General features: G+C 27.3%; 4 protein-coding genes across 5 annotated transcripts; 1 reads left to right on the top strand and 3 right to left on the bottom strand.

The window, feature by feature from the left end:
• Window positions 1-135: 135 nt before the first annotated feature.
• Window positions 136-2,759, bottom strand: LOC140673356 (putative defense protein 3). Its single transcript, XM_072906277.1, has 4 exons — window positions 2,638-2,759; window positions 1,607-1,831; window positions 622-829; window positions 136-395 (listed from the first exon to the last, which is right to left on the bottom strand). Exons 2-4 carry the CDS (start codon window positions 1,821-1,823, stop codon window positions 332-334), a joined length of 489 nt encoding a protein of 162 aa, XP_072762378.1. The 5' UTR covers window positions 1,824-1,831; window positions 2,638-2,759; the 3' UTR covers window positions 136-331.
• Window positions 2,760-4,414: 1,655 nt separating this feature from the next.
• Window positions 4,415-8,496, bottom strand: LOC140673439 (palmitoyltransferase ZDHHC6). The gene is made up of 7 exons (XM_072906426.1): window positions 8,145-8,496; window positions 7,746-7,927; window positions 7,325-7,409; window positions 6,140-6,414; window positions 5,839-6,051; window positions 5,243-5,430; window positions 4,415-5,118 (listed from the first exon to the last, which is right to left on the bottom strand). Exons 1-7 carry the CDS (start codon window positions 8,197-8,199, stop codon window positions 4,974-4,976), a joined length of 1,143 nt encoding a protein of 380 aa, XP_072762527.1. The 5' UTR covers window positions 8,200-8,496; the 3' UTR covers window positions 4,415-4,973.
• Window positions 8,497-8,754: 258 nt separating this feature from the next.
• Window positions 8,755-10,990, top strand: Torip (Torsin interacting protein). Its single transcript, XM_072905867.1, has 3 exons — window positions 8,755-8,909; window positions 9,490-10,266; window positions 10,342-10,990. The coding sequence occupies exons 1-3, from the start codon at window positions 8,880-8,882 to the stop codon at window positions 10,621-10,623; spliced, it is 1,089 nt and encodes a 362-aa protein (XP_072761968.1). The 5' UTR covers window positions 8,755-8,879; the 3' UTR covers window positions 10,624-10,990.
• Window positions 10,991-11,225: 235 nt separating this feature from the next.
• Window positions 11,226-17,842, bottom strand: Kap-alpha1 (karyopherin alpha1). 2 transcript variants are annotated; one of them, XM_072905866.1, is made up of 8 exons: window positions 17,708-17,842; window positions 15,947-16,150; window positions 15,662-15,859; window positions 15,363-15,583; window positions 14,764-15,027; window positions 14,476-14,680; window positions 14,033-14,336; window positions 11,226-13,939 (listed from the first exon to the last, which is right to left on the bottom strand). In XM_072905866.1, exons 2-8 carry the CDS (start codon window positions 16,148-16,150, stop codon window positions 13,743-13,745), a joined length of 1,593 nt encoding a protein of 530 aa, XP_072761967.1. In that variant the 5' UTR covers window positions 17,708-17,842; the 3' UTR covers window positions 11,226-13,742. The 2 variants fall into 2 exon arrangements, with proteins under 2 accessions (XP_072761967.1, XP_072761966.1); XM_072905865.1 differs by lacking the exon at window positions 17,708-17,842 and adding an exon at window positions 17,577-17,695.
• Window positions 17,843-18,268: the final 426 nt, after the last annotated feature.

The raw sequence follows: 18,268 nt of genomic DNA, 5'->3' as shown, positions 1-18,268 counted from the left end.
TTTATTACTATAAATAAATTTCACATAATAATTTACTAGGAAAAAATTAACAAAGTGATAAAAAGTCCCTTAACATAGTTATCGAAATAAACACACAGTACAAATAACATTTATTTTGGTGATTTAATATTTAAAACGCTCAATATATTATATTTTTGTAATTATACATGGTATAAAAAAACACAATAAAATCCATATAAAATATACATTAAATGTATCGCAAGTATATGCTATATAACAAATTTTAGAATATGTATACAAAGATAAAAATCTATCCTTCTAGCAAATGCACTTTGTCGACGTCTAAAGATATCACGCTGACAATAAATTATTATTGCGTTACCTGTGAAACAAGATCAGACCAGAATGTTGCATAGTCCTTTAATACAGTTCCACTGAAACAAGAACAAGATATGGTTATAAATTCATTGAAAATGTAACTAAATCAAGATATGTATTTGTTTTCTATGTATTTTTTATGTATTTAATTCATAAATGATTATTATAATCATATTTAATTTCAAGTTTATTATTATCTTTTTTATGTTTTATCATTAACACACGAATAGTACTTATATCTCTTTTCTAGAATTCCCATTGTTTGCAAAACATTACACTTACGTAAAGTAAACGCTACCACGTGCGTTCGACGGTGCATTCCAGATAAAAGTAGCCTGTTCTTTTTCGCGTGGATCCGCATGTGTCACAGCACTGCATTCAGGATGCGTCTTCGTGTTTGGTGTTTGTGTCCATGATCCAATCCATTTGTTTGTATTAGAATCACGTGCCTGCAGGAAAAATCCCTGGAATGAATCTCCTCCTATAAAAACTAAAATCAAAACGAGATAAATTGTAATAAAAGTCGACGATATTTGTTCAAATAAAATTTAATTTTCTCGTTTATCATCGATGTACATTAATATATATGTACTTAATTAATTTATAATAATATATATTATTATATATATCGTATATTTTTGTGACACGTGGAAATTTTGAGCAAGAACATTAATATTTCTCTATTTAATTTATAAAATATTGTCACGATTTATAGGAAATCTTGATAAGGAAAAAGAGTGAGAGAGAAAGAGAGAGCATGTGTGTGTGTGTGTGTGTGTGTGTGTGTAATAGAATGGAGAATAAATAATCCTTTCTAAAAAATGCATGTTATTAATTCTTGAATGTATCAAAGTTATCTTGAAAGTCTCGACATGTATTGTCTTTTTCTGTGACATTGATTAGTTTTTCTCGCTGATTATTGTAATTGTTTCATAGTCACGTCCTCATTGTAGATCCTTGATAACGTAAAGAACCAGTAATTTTTATTCACACAAGCATATAACTTTAGATTGGAAGGTCGTAGCAAATCCTCTTTCAAAGATTATTTTTCTCATCTTTAATAGTATTTTTCAATGAATATACCCACTCGATTCTTTTATGTCATTTAATTGTAAGATTTTAAAGCTCCATCTCCTTGCTCCATGGAGGTGGATGCCACTTATTTGATCAAATAATTGCTTTTATGATCTCATAAAAATTCTTAAAATTTCAACTCTTTATCTTATTCTAAATTTATTAAAGTATATCTTTTTAGATTCTATATTACCTGTGATTTCGGAACCTGGTTCGTACTGTGATGATGAAGCCAGAATTTTATAAGGACTCGTATTTAAAGGCTGCGATCGCGCTTCGCCGTGATAAGGTTGATTAGGTCGTGGTTTTACGCAAGCATCCACCGGCGCACCATCCGGAAATCCGAAAACGGAAATTGTAGAAAAAATGACGAGCACGAATAAGATGGTAATGTAGCTGGCGGGATGCATCTTTCTTGCTTCATTTCGACGATGCAGAAATAAATATATAGAACAAAATTCTGTTAATAATAATAATAGTAATAATACTTGTATATATATATATATATATATATATATATATATATATATATATATATATTTGTGATATGTATACCTAAATAAAATATATATATAGAAATAATAAAGCCAAATACACAATCATTGCACTTTATTATAAAAATAAATTTTAATATTAAAACATAATATAAAAGAATGAAACTTTGTATGCATAATATTTATTCTTATTATTTAATGTATAGTTTTATGATATCATCACTTTTATAAATCAAGTTTAAATATATTATAAAATATACATTAAAATAAAACCTTTTCATATAATAATTTTTTAATGTAAAAATTTTTATCTTTTTTATTTTTATTTTTTTTAAGACAATTTTTTTGTAACAGTTATAAACATATGTGTGTTACATACAAATGTGTTGCATTTATGGGAAATTATAATTAATTATTTCAGTAATATCTTATCCAATATTATTATTATATAATAGTAATATTAGATATAAGGTATTACTGAAATAATTCATTATAATTTCCCACTCATAAATGTAACACATATATTATACAACTGTTACAAATCATCTTCGTTGCACTTTAATAATATTAATATAATATAATATGTGTTTACTGAAAAGATACTACTTAGAATAAATAAATCATGGAATTCATGATAATAACGTGAAAAATTTATAGTCACTTTTTTATATAAACATATTATGCTAATTTAAATACCCTCTAAATAATGGAATGCGTTATAAAAACTTACTTTGAGACAGATTGCTATTATATATAAAAATCGGATAAAGAGAAAAAGAAAAGATGCTCGTGGTAGAGACGCATATAAGAAACTACAGTGTACGATCACTTGTCGATAAGGCAAATGCTAAGATCTCACCATAGAATTGCAAAACTGTACTCAATTCGCTAATTGATTACTTTCACTCCCGGTTCCTTCGTCAATCTTAACCGGTTCCGCCTGAATCGTTTAGAAGGATATGTTTCTATAAAAGTTGTTTGTAACAAAAACTAATACAATATATACTTGTCGTGTATAAAACAGATTATTTTTTTATATGTCGCAAAACACATATATAATTTAATAATGTCGCCATTTTGTTGTTAAATATAAAGTTGATTCTTTCTCGTTCTCTCTCTCTCTCTCTCTCTCTCTCTCTCTCTCTCTCTCTCTCTCTCTTTTGTGCAAGAAAAATGTTAATGATGATGTTATTTATTCGTAACACAACTTTTTAATATAATTATTTTTGTCATAATTATTTGTTATTATTATAACGATTTGTCAGATATCGCGCACACACAAGAAATCAAATTATTACATTATTCTGTCCGTCATTATATATTTTTTGCGAACGTATACGATCCTTTCACTATCGATCAAATATATTACACACGTGTAACATATGTCGTAACACATTCATCGTATCTTTTGCATCATATCAGGGATAATAACCTTGATCTTTACGTTTTCTTTTACGTAATAATTTATTAATTATTATAAAGGAAAAGATGATAAGACGGATATCATTTTTTTATTTCAGATAAAATTTTAAATGTATAATTATAATTATTGTTTCAATAATAATAAAGATATAAAGGACAAATTTTTTTAACATACTATATATAAATGTCTTTTGAAAGTGGAATGATAATATATAAAACAAGCACAAAAATAAAAGCATAAACTTTATTTTTTGTTATAAAACTTTCTGAGAAAAGTCTATATAATCAAATTAAATAACTTAAATATATACATAGGTATATACATATATTATATATAGTTAAGTCCACTAAGTTTATGAAAATCTTCAACGCAATTTGAATTGTGCTTATTTTTCTTAATTATTAAAGACAATTCAATAAAAAGGTTATTTTAATTATAAAGGTCTATAGAGAAATTATACGATTATTATTATACTCATTATAATACGATTTTAAAGTACATAGCATTAAAAACTTAATTAAGTTTATATCTAAATAAAACATACATTAATATAAATATTAATTCTCTTCTAAATAAATATTAATATAAATATTAATTATCTGTTAAATAAGTATTAATTCTCTTTTTTAAGACAATATTATATATTATTTCTTTTTTTTATTTAAAAAAAATGTATGTTTTATATGTCGTAAAACAATAACAAAACAAAACAAATGTAATACAGAGAAACTATTGCTATAAAATATAAAAATAAAAATAGATTTCTATACAAGCAATATTTTAAGAATTTTAAATTAAATATTAATTAAATTTAATGTATATAAATAAAGTACTAACGTAAAAATAAAGATTTATCACAAGTTAATCACAGCACATGTATTGATATATGTTTGACTGCTTCCTAAGTAGGAGAAACAAATAGCTGTATTGGTTGAAATGCAGTTAAGTCATTCTCTAATTGTGTTGAAACTCTAACCATACATAAGAATAAAAAAAACCAATATAGATATAAAAACTATATAGATATAAAAACTACATTGGAATTTGGACGATGATAATAAGAATAATAAAGATGGTGCTCAGATTTGTTAATAAATATTTTAATATATTAAAACTTTGGTAATATCTCCATTTATAGTAGTATATAGAATAAAAATAAAAATACTTTTTTATATAAAAGAAGCTTAGATTATATTAAATCTATTAAATACTCAATTGGTTCAACTGTTACAGAAATTTAATAATTTCGCAACTGTGTTCTCACGTTGGCGCAAAACACTATCAAGATACTACGTGTTTCTTGATAATAGATTGTATTTTTTCACGTTTCTGTTACGTCATGACAATAAATTATGATTGACTTCCACTGATTTCTATTTCTTTATCGTCAATGTCCGATGCAGCAATGTTACTAGAAATTTGCTATCTCGACGTGATAAAAGATAATGCTCGATTTTTACTATTATTTTACTGTATCATCACTATATCGACAACATACTATCAAAAACGAAGTTTAATGAAGACATATATCGAAATCAGTTGGAAAGTCATGAGTGGATTTGCTGCTGTATTGCTGGCTTTCTGCTAGCAAATTCTTCATATATCTTCAGGCATACATAGATATTGTTACATATCTTCAAAATTCAATTGTCCTTAAACAAGCTATCTGAATCATACAAGTCATTATCTATTACTTCAATCACACAGGGACGTGGCAACCATCCTCTAATACGTTTTGATCTCACATTATTATCTCCTTTCTGCTCTTTTTCTCCAAATAACCAATATCTGTAAAAAATTAAAACTGTTTTTATTACACAACAGATTTCATATACACATTCACACACAGAAATAAAAATAAATAGTTTATTATCAAAAATCTAAAATTAACAATTTAAAATTTAAAACATACTTTTTCCAACGTGTTACAATTACAATATCATCTATATCCAATTTGATACGAGGTTCATCAGTGCAAGGTGGATGACAAAATACACCACAGCCATGTGTAATTGGAAATTTGTATCCTGATGCATGTTTTATGACTCTATATTTGCGTGCTCTTTTCCGTTTATCTAGCTTTTGTGCGAGTTGCTCCTTCTACAAAACGATATGTTAAATAATATATATTACACTATATATAGTGTATTATATAATATTTTATATAAATGTATATTTTGTTAAATTAATAGTACAATATAACGTGTGTGTGTGTGTGTGTGTGTGTATGTGTGTGTGTGTGTATGCACGTGTGTGTTGAAAACTAACATATGATCATTTTATAAATTTGTATTTTATATATGCTGTATTTAATTGATAATTATTATATGAATTAAGCTCAATAAATAATCGAGAAAATATTATGAATAGGGAAAAAAGAAAGATAAGATCTTCTTTCTCTTTCTTTCTTCTCCCTAATATTTAATATTTAATTCCTATTTCTAATATTTTTTTCTATTGTGTATTGGGCCTTAATATAACACATTATTATTTTGATAATAAAATCACCGTTAATGTGTATTGATCACAGCCATTGATAACAGGCCATGTAATGCCATCGCCGACTGGAGTGCAGTCCCATGTAAAAATCTGACTAATATTGAAATGCCATCCTTTTGAATATGGATGCACATATTCAACGTCCGTATTATCTCGCCGGCATCGTGCCTTTTCCAAAATCCAATCTTCTATTTCTGTTCGATTTCTCACAATGGCTAACATCTATACAATTTAAAGTATGCATTAAATATGAACAAAAATAAAATTTAAAAAATGTAAATATACAGAGACTCCATGCAAGATTATTTACCTGAAAATACAGCAACATTCCTACTGCAAGTACAACACCAATTGATAAACCAATACTAAATACTACTAATATTAATGTAAGGACTGATGGTGGTGGGAATGGCAATGGCTTCAGAGATAATACAGTTGCAACCCAGGAAATTAATATAACAGTGGAGACACAACAACCACCAACTGCACTTGCTAAAAATGCTGTGAAATGACCATGGTTATAATGTCCAACACATGTATTTATCCATGGACAATGATGATCCATTTTCATTACACATCGATTGCCTAAAAGAATAAATACAAAATAATTATAAAAAAAAAAGAAAAACAAGATTTATGTGTGAAATATATGTTTAAATAATTTATTATAATTCACAAAAAATCCATAATTTTATCAAAAATAAATGTTTATTAACATTTTATTATTGCAAAAATGATTTTTTTGTCATGTCCAAGCATAAATCTCCAAAACTCTGTTAGAAACAGATTATAAAAATACTGATCTCTAATATGTAATAGATAAAATTGTTGATAGAATTTTATAATAATCTAATTTTAAGTCGTTATAGCATTTTGCAACGGTAATATGTTGATAAATACTTATTTTTAGTAAAATGTTTAAGAGTTTCTCAATTTATAAGACTATAATAATATTTTTAGCACTGTATATGTGTATTGCTCTGTATTATTTTTTTTCATTAATAAAATATATTTATAGACAACTATGAATAATACAGAAAATATTGAAAGTTGTGATACAAGCAAAATGGTGATTCCTATAAATATAGACTGAAACTGTAGAATTAAATTTTTTCATACAATATTTTATGATTCGTTTGATACTTACGCATTTGACTATTGAAGGAAAAGTTTAATAGATCTTAATAAATACAATTATTTTTGTTTGTATTTTTAAACAATTGTAAACTATCAGTTCATGTTTCTTTAATTTTTATCAAATAATACTTTGTGTATAACACAATATTTTTAACAATTTATAATAAATTAAATGTATTTACATAAGGAATCATCTTCATTTTATTATATTATGATTTACTCTGTATAAAAAAAGAATTATATTCTTCTAAATCATCCAAAGGATTTATCCTTAAACCATATTGTTACTAATGACTAAAAAAAACTTTACAAATCTCTTTAAAAAATATTAAAAAAGAATATTTATATTAAATCTTACATTTTCTACAATGATGTGATCTTGGTGCCTTATATCCTTGACAGACAATACAATATTGTAAGTATTGTGTATCTGTAATATTTTCCTAAAAGCAAATTACATTGATAAATGATATTAATGTCAAACAATTTAGTTTCTTTTAATTGCTTCAATTTATGTTTTATTTTATACTTTTTACATATTAAACTTATAAAAAAATTTAGAATTTTATATTAAGATAGTAAGGTCACTTAAGTAACAATATTATTTTTTATTATCTAAGATGATACAAATTTGTACACATGTACATATGTTATCAAATGACAAATATGAAATAATAGGAGATTAATGCAACAAAAGACTTTAAATTTAAAAAATCTTATCTCTCTGTAAAACGTGAGGATAAAGAAGTTTTATTAAAAATATATAATATATTACATACCGGCATCCATTTTAACTTAAGGTACCCTGGGCCTTCAAAGATTGCGCTGATGAAATGAAACAAAGTTAACCCACTCAGAGTAAAGAATAATAAGAAACTGGCAGCGGCTGCAATACTTTCTTGTGGTGACCACCATTGTCTACTACAGTGTATCGTCATTAATGTAATTATCTTTATTATACCTGCAACACAAATCAATATGTTAAAAAAAAAAAACTTCAATCTTATCAAATTATCTTCATTGTGGAAATTCATATTTTACAATCAATAGTGTATAATTGTCAGATATTAGCGAATGCAGCCGATAAATAAACTGTCAATTCTGTCATTCCATTCATTGTAATCTTGCAACGATTGATTGATACAGTGATGAAAAATCGGTTGATAGGAGTCAGTTACCAAGAGCAGAGAGCGGTCCCCAATGACATATCTTCTTCAGAGGACCAATACACATGGTATCACCATAGAACGGCTAAAAATGTCACTCGAACTTGCAGCTCGATTCCCATACAACCGGCGTGTGCTACGAAGATGAGTTTGATCACGGGTTAGGTTTAAATCGATCTTTATTCTTCCTCTTCTTCTTCTTCTTCTAAATTTTAATTGGCACTGTAAAACAAGAGGACGGAGGTCTGAGATCCACAGTCTCACTGCTATAAACAGTCTTTATTTGATTAAATTCTCGCGAGCGTCCCGCATCATATATCATCGCAAAGTGACGTTTCTGACACTGACAAGCAAAAATCACAAACTACGAATTCGTAGTTGATGCTTGATCGACAGAGGTCGCCACAGTCTCTCTTGTCTAGAGATGCTGTAATCAGAGACTGGCTACAAACCTATGTCCGCCATGTTTTGGCCGCATCCAATGAGAGATAAAGAAATGTTTGTACACGAGAGAGAAAGAAATATATATTGTTTCACTCTAACCTGTAGGAAGGCCAAAAAATGGCGGACCAATTGAAAATGGCCTTTTCAGTCAGCTGATTACAGTGTCTCTATCTTGCCAAATTCGCTAAAATCACTGACTTTAAATTTCGCGATTCGTGGTTGACATCTGCTGACAATGTTGTTAAGGAAATTTCATCAGATTATATTATGGTGTCCTTAGTTATTTTCACGTGACGACAAGAAATGAATTCATCAACTGAGAAATTAAACGAGGTATCTTTCTCGGAAATATTATTGACTTTACTGAAATTTTTTTATAATTTTGCTAAATAATGTCATAAATAAAAGAAGCGGAGAAAATCATTTACTACCACGGAACTTTGATTTTTCTTTTTTTTTACGCGTATTATGGTTGCATTCGTAACGTTCTTGACATTGTAATTAAATGCTGAAAGTATTTATCTGATCATTCGAGGTAAAGATTTCTTTAGCCTGATTAGTCTATCAAACGCTTTCAGCATCTCAGTGTCAAAATGAATCTTATGTAATAGAAAAGGGATTAAAAAGAGTTCCCTGTTTTATTAAAGCGGTCTTATTAAAGTAAATAAAACTGATAAAACAGGGAACCTTACTTTTTGATCTATCCTAGATTACAAATTGTAATTTTTCTTTCATTTTTTTTATGCATATAACGTTTATCTTTAAAACAATCAATTTGATAAATATGTTATGAAATTATATATTGATATTGATTATATAATTAGATTGGTTGTGAAATATTTTATTAAGATTATATAACTATCTCTGATCTACCTGTGAAACAAATGATATTATTGGTATTATTATTTTGCAGATTAATAACTTATCAGAATCAGGGTATAAACCTCCTATAGCTGGACCTCGAAGATCTATAAGATCAGAAGAGAGATCTATTTACCCACATAATAATTCTTTGGAATTGCATATGACAAATAACATATCTGGACAACAAAACTTAAACTCATCTGAAGATGAAATATCAATTAATAAAGATGATAGTACTAATGATAGACAAATAAAAGAAAGTTTTGATGAACATAATAAGGAGAATGGAATGAATCAGTCTTTTCAGTCACAAAATGATGTTTCTTTAAACAAGTCTTCACATAAAGTTGAGAGTACTCGCAATCAGATATCTCCATTTGAATCTAAAAGTGCTCAGTTTCCAAATAAACAAGATAAAAATAGCTCTTCTTTAATATATATTATTTCAGTATTAATACTTTCAGGTAGTGTTTATTTTTATTTTATTATGAATAAAGAAAAAACACAGGCCAATAGCAATCATATCCCAAAGTTTAAATCCATTGATGAGATTAAAGAAAGTTTTCATAATCAAGAATTAGAAACTTGGATTGATATTTCAACTGCAATAAATGAAACAAAATCAAATAATTTTAAGACACCTCAAATTATTTTATTATTTGCGAATGAAACAACCACAATGGATTGTTTGGCCACAGCATTGGCATATACAAGCAGTCATGTTTTAAGTATAGACAGTCCTCTATACTTAAATCCAGAAAATATTACAGATGCTGGTGAGATTATTTGTAAACTAAAGGAATATTCTTCAACAAAACAAGTTGTGGTATGTATATATACATTTCAAATATAATTTTTCTGCTTATACTTTAGCTAACTTATATAAACAACTTTGTTGCAGATGATTCGCAATGTATTGAATATCAATCCAGAAGCAATAAAAGCATTGCATAATTTGTGTGATAAAATAAACCCTTTAATTAGGGAAGCTATTTACATTTTTACTGTGCAAACTAACAATTATCAATCGTCGCAGAAAAAACTGGCGTTTGTAGAGGATCATTTTTACCGTAAACTGTCGGAAAGCATTGATCGAGATATTTTAATGGCACTTGTAACGCGCATTACAGATGGCGCAATTATATCGGTACAACCCGAACCACAGTTAAAATATTTTTGTTAAGCTGATTGTGAGTTGTGAAAATAATGTTCTAAAGACACTTAATATTAAATAATAAAAGATTGGATATAAGTGGAGAGCAACAAAGTTTAACAAGACATGAAGTGATATTTATAAAAGATGCATATTTAATGTGTTGTAACTTAATAAGGCTCCTAAATTCTCACTTTAGCTTATTAGAACTAAAAAATTATAAGAATTTTCGTAAATTTTTTGTAATATACAACAAAAAATGAGTTGACACTTTATTGCTTATATTTTTTATTAATTAAATTCAATAATAATTTATTTCATAGAATCTCTTTTCTATAACATTCTAATATAAAATAACCGAATTAGGAGCCTTAATTTTCTTTGCATCTGCACAAATATAAATAACATGAAACATGATGGCTGTGACAGTCATGATCAAAAAGTTTCTTTCCGATTGTAAATTATTAAAGAAATATAAAATTTAGCTGATGTTATTTTATTTTATTTTATTATGCCAATATTACACGAAATAAATTTTATTTTTAGTGAATCTTTCTAATCATAATTTTATATTTCTACGTATTTTCGAAAAATATAATGACACTGTTGTGTATCTAGTAATTTAACGTATATTTCCGAATAATATATTTTTATTTAGCTTTAAAATAAAATACAATTAGGATTATTTTATGTGTATATTTCGATTTTCGTATTAATGTGTCAGTCGGCAGTCTGTACAGTAATTGAATGTCTAGTATCATATGATACTCATTGCCAATTTACACGTCTTTTCTTTCATTGTAATTTTATAATTTAATAAGTAAAATATTCGGGATAGTTATAAGAAAATTCTGATGTTATTATTAATATACATATTACTACTCAATTAATATAAATATATTGAAATAACGAAAACTTGATTTTGTATAAATTGTAATTTATGTATATATTAAATAACATAAAACAAATATTTATTAGCTTATTAATTTACGAACTTGTTTTAAAAATATATAAAATTACCTAACATACATAATACAGTGGATGTGTAAAAAAATAATTTATACATATAAAATATAAATATTGTAATAGATTTGACATAATTTTCGTTGAGCTTTTTATATGATTTTGTAGAAAATTGTGTTTTTTTCTGATATACCTTTTATTTCAGAAATATTAAGTTCATAAAATCCTTTTCTTGACTATCTTTTAAAAACTGATGAAAAAGTAAACAAAATAACAAGCTTTAACATCGTTTATTTATATAAATTTCTATTTTAAGTTTCTTTATCAATTTATATAATATAGTTCTTTGAAAAAATAAAATATATTTACGAAGTTTATTTCAATCAGCGCTTTTCAACTTTTTTTTAAATAATAAAATATATCTTTAAACAATAAACAAAAGAAATTAGTAATAAATTTATAGATAAATACATATCTAAATCATTTTATATGTATTTTAAATGATAGTAGCTGCAGTATTTATTTTATTAATATAATTAAAGTGTATACCAAGTGTGTACCAAAATAGGTAAAATTTGTTTTGATTAAAGTAATTATAATTGTAGAAAACTTTTTTGTAAATATTTCACAATGCACTTAAAGGCTGTTGATAGAAAGTACTGAAAAAAATCAGTCCTTGTATGTTTTATCAAGCAATAGTATTATAGAATTTTCTCCACATCTTAATTTAAAATTTACGTGCACAATATACAACGAAAATTTTGTTTTCTTTTTTTAAATTATGTTTATATATATATATATATATATATATATATATATATATATATATATATATATATATATACTACTTGATAAGTAAATTTCATAAATTGGCAATAAGTATCCATAGCCATATTAGCTAAAATGATAAATTAGCAATGTTTCAATTACTGAGTTATAGTACAGTCATTTTCTGTCATAATTCAAATCGGTAACTAAAAGTCTCGAGATGGGATATATATAATTTATATAAGTATAGTATCGTCAAACCTAAATAATAAATATGTTTTATATATATATACAGTCACAGACTTTTCATACAGAATGTCCAAGATCTAATAATGTGCTGTACAAATCCAATACCATTTGTTTCTTTTTCACTTGCATATGTAAAAAGAATTGAAAAATATGTATTTAAAAAAAATTTAATTATGAAACTATATATAATAAAAACTATTTATTCAATCATTCAATCTCTGCAGATGTTTATAATCAAGACCAGCCAATTAATTGTGATACTGGACAAAAACATTATATATAGTTTATACATTAACTGGAAGTCAGGATTTTTTCTTGCACGATTATTAATACAGAAAGAAAGCGCACATGTACGTATCTTGATACAGAAATCATGCTTATTATAAAATGTAATAAACATTTTAACCAATTTTTGCAATATTTTTGCATTTTAATGAGCAGATGCAACTATTACTTTATTTCTTAAGGGCACTCTGTATAGAATAGCCTTAAAATTACGAGATACGTATTTACAGTAAAAAAGTTTAATTGGTCAGTTTCTATCTAGTATAATAAGAAGGTGAGTACCGCGTTGCGTAATGTTGTCCGTGTTGGCTATATAGTCGCGTACTTCAGTCATTCAGTTAGTATCTCGCAGGATATAATGCTAGTTTTTATTTTTTCGTAATTGTGTCAGTCAAAAGTCGGACGAGATATGAATCTGCCTCGATAAATTGTCTGAATCATTTTGTCTTCACTTCTACTCTTAAGCACTAAAACGTTTATGCTTCATAAAATGAACATCTCATACACTAAATACATGCAGGTATGAGTCTATAAGTGTTCCTATACAAATTGTTTCAAAGTTTTAATGAAAACATTGTCGCAATTTGACATAGGTTTAAAAACAATAAATTTTGGATCATAACATACATAATGCATTACAGTTTATCCAGAACAATGAGAAAAAAAATCATTAAAATTATAAATATTATACTGTTTTTAATTCAATGGAAAAAAATAGATAATTTTACTCTATTAGTATTTTTGATACAAATAAACTGAAGTTATATGGGCAAATATGTAAACCAATGTTTTGTGTCAACGTATCGATCTTAGAGATACTGTAAACCCCATAGAACAAATAACACTTAATGAAATAAGGTTATATTTAGGATTTACATAGTTAATTAAAACTCAAAGCCTTGCACTGGTAGTTGGGAAGAATCTGGTGCAGTAAATTGATATTCCTGCCCTTGTGAATCAATAGAAGGTACAAGTCTAGTATCCTCTTCCTCAGACCCGAAAAATCGTTCGATAATATCAAAGGCCTTTTGATAAATATCCATATTTTGATGAGATTGCAAGAACTCTATCTTATCTAGGCCTATAAAAAACCATTAAGAAAAAATATTAATAAATATTAGTAAATTAGCTGTTTGTATTTATCACATACAATCTTTCTTCGTTAATACTTTACCATAACATTCTTCGATAAGAACTGCATAAGGATTAAGACCATTATGCATAGGTGCATCTTGTTCTCCCAAACGCAAAATATTTTCTAACCCATTCAAAGCAACTTGAACAATTTTGGGATCCATAACAGTAAGTAGATCACATAACGGTGGAATACATCCTTGCATTGCAAGATATCGAATTTGATCGGCTGTTCCACCGCTAGTGGCATTTGTTATTGCCCATGCTGCTTCTTTACGTGTTTTAAATTCAGCTTTACTCAAAATTTCAATTAAAACCGGAAATATATTGGCATCAATCACTGCCTAAAACAATATTTATATGAAGATATATCTATACGTCTTAAAAAAAAAAAAAAAAAAAATTACATATATGTAATATCTTTTACAAAAACATTAATAACATTTAAATAAAGTTATATATTATGTTTGAAATGTGACATACTTGTATCTGCTGCGGATTGCCGGCAGTGATATTAGAAACTGTCCAACAAGCTTCTTTACGAACACTTTCCCGTGGCGAACTTAAAAGATGCAATAGACATGGTAATGCTGAACAATTTAACACAACTTGAGTTTGCACATCATCTCCAGTAACTATATTTCCTACGGCACGAAGAGCTGCACTTATGACGTTATTCTGTTCATGCCTGAAAACAATGTTTTTTTTTATTAGTGGTACAATTAATTAAAAGTAATTTTATACATATAACGTGCATAAATTTTAACATACATAAGAAGTTCTACAAGGCGTCTGCAGACGCCGGCATCGATAACGGCTTGTATCTTGTCATTTGGACCGTCGCTCAAATAAGAAAGTGCCCAACAAGCATCAGCAAGTACATCATAATCGGTATGATTCAGAAGATGTGCCAACACCGGTAGACATGGTGCGACTTTTGCGAAAGCTGGTGCTGGATTCTTTCCTCGACACAAATTTGATAATGCCCAGACCGCGTTGCGGGTCATAGAGAGACGCGTCGCTTTCGATAGTACTCTAAAAAAAAAATAATGCAATATATTTTGGAATGATTTCATGTAAAAAATATAAGTTGCTATGTAATTTTTTTCATAAAATGTATATATATATATATATATATATATATATATATATATATATATATATATATATATATTTTTTTTTATTTTTATATTACAACTATAATAGCTTTCGACTAATCAGCAAATTTCATTTGTTTTAATATTACACAACTAAATTTTATCATTGCAGCTTCCTATTTTTTTGTCACTCTTGCACTAAATTCTTGTGCACCATAAAGTATAATAATAAATAATAAAAGTTTACAAATTCATTAAGACAAAGAAACGTACTGCAAGAGTGGAGTGAGGATACCATTGGCTAATACATGATCTCTGCATTCAGGACTATCTCCTGCAATATTGCCCAATGCCCAAACAGCTTGCTCTTGTACATCTTCATATTCAGAACCAAGTAAAGAAATAAAGGTAGGAACAGCTCCAGCATCTATCACAATACGTGTTTGTTGAGATGTACCACTTGCTATATTTGTCAGAGCCCATGCTGCTTCAAACTAACAATCAATATTATCATTTATATATGCCTTTGACATGTTTTTTTTATACTTATTTTAATAATTACTAATACTAACCTGCAGAGTGCAATTTGTATTATTTTTAAGAAATTCGACAAATTGTGGTACAATTCCTGTTTGTATCACTTCATCTATAGGAGGGTTTGGCTCTCTTGATAATAATTTTCTAAATTTCTGTGTTGCGGCCAATTGATCTTGTATGTTAGGACTATATAATGCATCTACCATTTCAGATGTTATAATACCAGGGGATTGCTAAAATACAAATTTTTTTTATATAAAAAATTATATTGACATATAAGTTATATATTTGTAAGTAAAACATAATATTATAATCATTACCGATTGTGCTGTAGGAAGCGAATATTCATCTGTAACATTATCTTCATCCGCAACAATGTTGGGGACATTGCGACGTTTTGATAATTGCTGCTCACGTTTCTGCTTTCTTAATTGAACTCCCTCTTCTTCTCTGCGCCTTCGTAGTTCTTGCGAGTCTAATCCTACATTTTTATAACGATGTTTATGTGTAGGTCCAGTTGACATCTAAAAATGAGAATAACAAATCAATACAATATTTATAATATTAAAATTATTTTATTTTTTATTAACCCAAAATTTAATACAAAAGAAAACCACAAATATAATTCATATAGATTTAAAATAGTTCAATTTTCAATTAATCTTCAATATATATTATAAAAACATATAAAATAATCTATTAAATTCCAATTATCACAGTTTTATTGTCACAAGTAATAAATGTAGAAGTCTTTTTTTTGTATAGTTTAATTATAACAAATTATAACATTAAAAATGAAATTTTCTGAAAGATATTTGAAAGATGTATTATAGAAATGTCAAGAAAAATTTATGTATGTGTCTTTACTTATTCTTATATATAAATTACATGTATCAAATATATCAACAAGTATTATATCAGCACTTTGTTGTATAATTACTATTGCTTCAAACTATAAGTATTCATAAATGCTATTTTATCATATACATTAAAATTTGCTAACGTTTTAAATTTGTTTTCTATTTTATATACATCCTTATATTTTAAATATAAAAGATTTTGAAAAGAAATTTGAATATGTATTAATATATAAGAAAAATAAGTATTATATAAAAAATCTCTATAAAAGCAGGATCTGTAAATTTTTTTAAAGGCATTTTAAAACATAATGTTACAATTTGAAAAAATAATATACTCTACTTTTCTCTCAATAAGAAAGATGGAAAATATGTATTTTAAATTCTCGATATTTCTCACAACTCAACAAAGGTATGTAATAATTTCTACAAAAGAATTTATTTTATACAGATCGTTATTTGATTACTCTCTCATTATCTTTGTAAGGAAAGAGATTTGAATTTATTTTCCCAGAACATTTTGTTTATATATTGAACATGATATTTAAAAATTGTATAAATGCAAAAGAAAGCAGCATTTTATACCTTCTCTCTTTTTCTTCCTCAATTAAAAATAAATCTTCTTTAATTACGCGCGCCCATAAAGTATATTTTATATACATATATATAGTGTTTCGTGTGTACACATGTGTATGTATATGTGTAGAGATGTGCAGAATCCATTTATCATATAAATGTATGCACGCACAAGAATGCAAAAACTGGTAAAAAATGTTGTAAACCTGCTTCGTTAAGAAAAAAAAGGAGTTTCGGAAAGAAAGAAAACAGTTGAAGAGCTTCTAATATCAAGTAGTCTTTTTCGCATTACCCTATGCAATTTTCAGAGCTCAACTACCATGGAATCTGACAATGGATTCCATATGAGGGTTAGGAGTTATTCAGCACGATGGTCGGAAAAACTTTTCGAGAATACGAGGATATTATTTCGTACGCGCGATTCCATCAAGATGGACGATCGCGTATCGGTACCATCTACCATCGCGACCACCGATTTTCGCGACATGATCAGCCACTTGGACATTTTGGCACTCACACGACCGTGGACCGTGGACTGTGACATTGGGCCTGGAACCCTCTCTATCCTTTGACACATCGCGCGCACGTGGCAGCGTATCTACGAGCACGAATCTCCGGAATATAATCGTCGCACGTTCTTATACTTACGGCTGTGAAATCAGATTCGAGCCGATGGATCAGACGTAAAAGATCATAAAATTTAACGCAAATCCAGACGCCGCCGCCGCAGCTTTTTTTCCACCACAAACTATGTACATACTAACGATAACCGAGATTAGAAAACCTCGGTTCGCATTTGCACTACACGGTGTGCAAAGAATCATGGGCACAGTTTAACGTACGCAATGTTCTGATTGGTTCAGATAGTATTCATTGGACAGTATTTATTGGCTGGTCGAGACTGCGCTACGAACGCTTCCAACATACTATCTTATCCTTGTTCTCATGAAATATGAAATAAAGATGGAATAAAGTTTCAAAAGACATATATATGTGAAATATATAGATTTACTTTTAGCAAAGATTCTCTTTTCAAATTTTATAAATAATTGACCAACTATTTCAAGTTATTTCTGGTTTCATTGAAAAAAAAAAAAAAAAAAAAAAAAAACATGCAGACAAGATTCTACAGAATATTTTTTATGTTAATTTATTAATACAATTTAAAACATTTTGCAAGAAAAAAAATTACATTATTTTATAATAAAA

The sequence above is a fragment of the Anoplolepis gracilipes genome, chromosome 14 (genome assembly GCF_047496725.1).
Source record: "Anoplolepis gracilipes chromosome 14, ASM4749672v1, whole genome shotgun sequence".
In the NCBI taxonomy this organism is placed as follows: Eukaryota; Metazoa; Arthropoda; class Insecta; order Hymenoptera; family Formicidae; genus Anoplolepis; species Anoplolepis gracilipes.
The sequence above is the reverse complement of the archived record's forward strand: the minus strand, read 5'-3'. Positions and strand labels throughout refer to the sequence as shown.

Excerpts from the sequence above, each read along its gene's own strand:
- Kap-alpha1 (XM_072905865.1), bottom strand. The coding sequence starts at position 17,636 with ATGTGTCAAAGGATAGAGAGGGTTCCAGGCCCAATGTCACAGTCCACG. Across the intron at positions 15,860-15,946 it reads CGCTTCCTACAGCACAATCG|CAATCCCCTGGTATTATAAC; the intron begins GTAATGATTATA and ends TTTGTATTTTAG. Across the intron at positions 15,584-15,661 it reads ATACAAATTGCACTCTGCAG|TTTGAAGCAGCATGGGCTCT; the intron begins GTTAGTATTAGT and ends ATTGATTGTTAG.
- LOC140673356 (XM_072906277.1), bottom strand. The coding sequence starts at position 1,823 with ATGCATCCCGCCAGCTACATTACCATCTTATTCGTGCTCGTCATTTTT. Across the intron at positions 830-1,606 it reads ACCAGGTTCCGAAATCACAG|TTTTTATAGGAGGAGATTCA; the intron begins GTAATATAGAAT and ends TTTTGATTTTAG. Across the intron at positions 396-621 it reads CGTGGTAGCGTTTACTTTAC|TGGAACTGTATTAAAGGACT; the intron begins GTAAGTGTAATG and ends TTCTTGTTTCAG.
- LOC140673439 (XM_072906426.1), bottom strand. The coding sequence starts at position 8,199 with ATGTGTATTGGTCCTCTGAAGAAGATATGTCATTGGGGACCGCTCTCT. Across the intron at positions 5,431-5,838 it reads GTGATCAATACACATTAACG|AAGGAGCAACTCGCACAAAA; the intron begins GTGATTTTATTA and ends ATCGTTTTGTAG. Across the intron at positions 5,119-5,242 it reads ATTGTAACACGTTGGAAAAA|ATATTGGTTATTTGGAGAAA; the intron begins GTATGTTTTAAA and ends AATTTTTTACAG.
- Torip (XM_072905867.1), top strand. The coding sequence starts at position 8,880 with ATGAATTCATCAACTGAGAAATTAAACGAG. Across the intron at positions 8,910-9,489 it reads CAACTGAGAAATTAAACGAG|ATTAATAACTTATCAGAATC; the intron begins GTATCTTTCTCG and ends ATTATTTTGCAG. Across the intron at positions 10,267-10,341 it reads CTTCAACAAAACAAGTTGTG|ATGATTCGCAATGTATTGAA; the intron begins GTATGTATATAT and ends ACTTTGTTGCAG.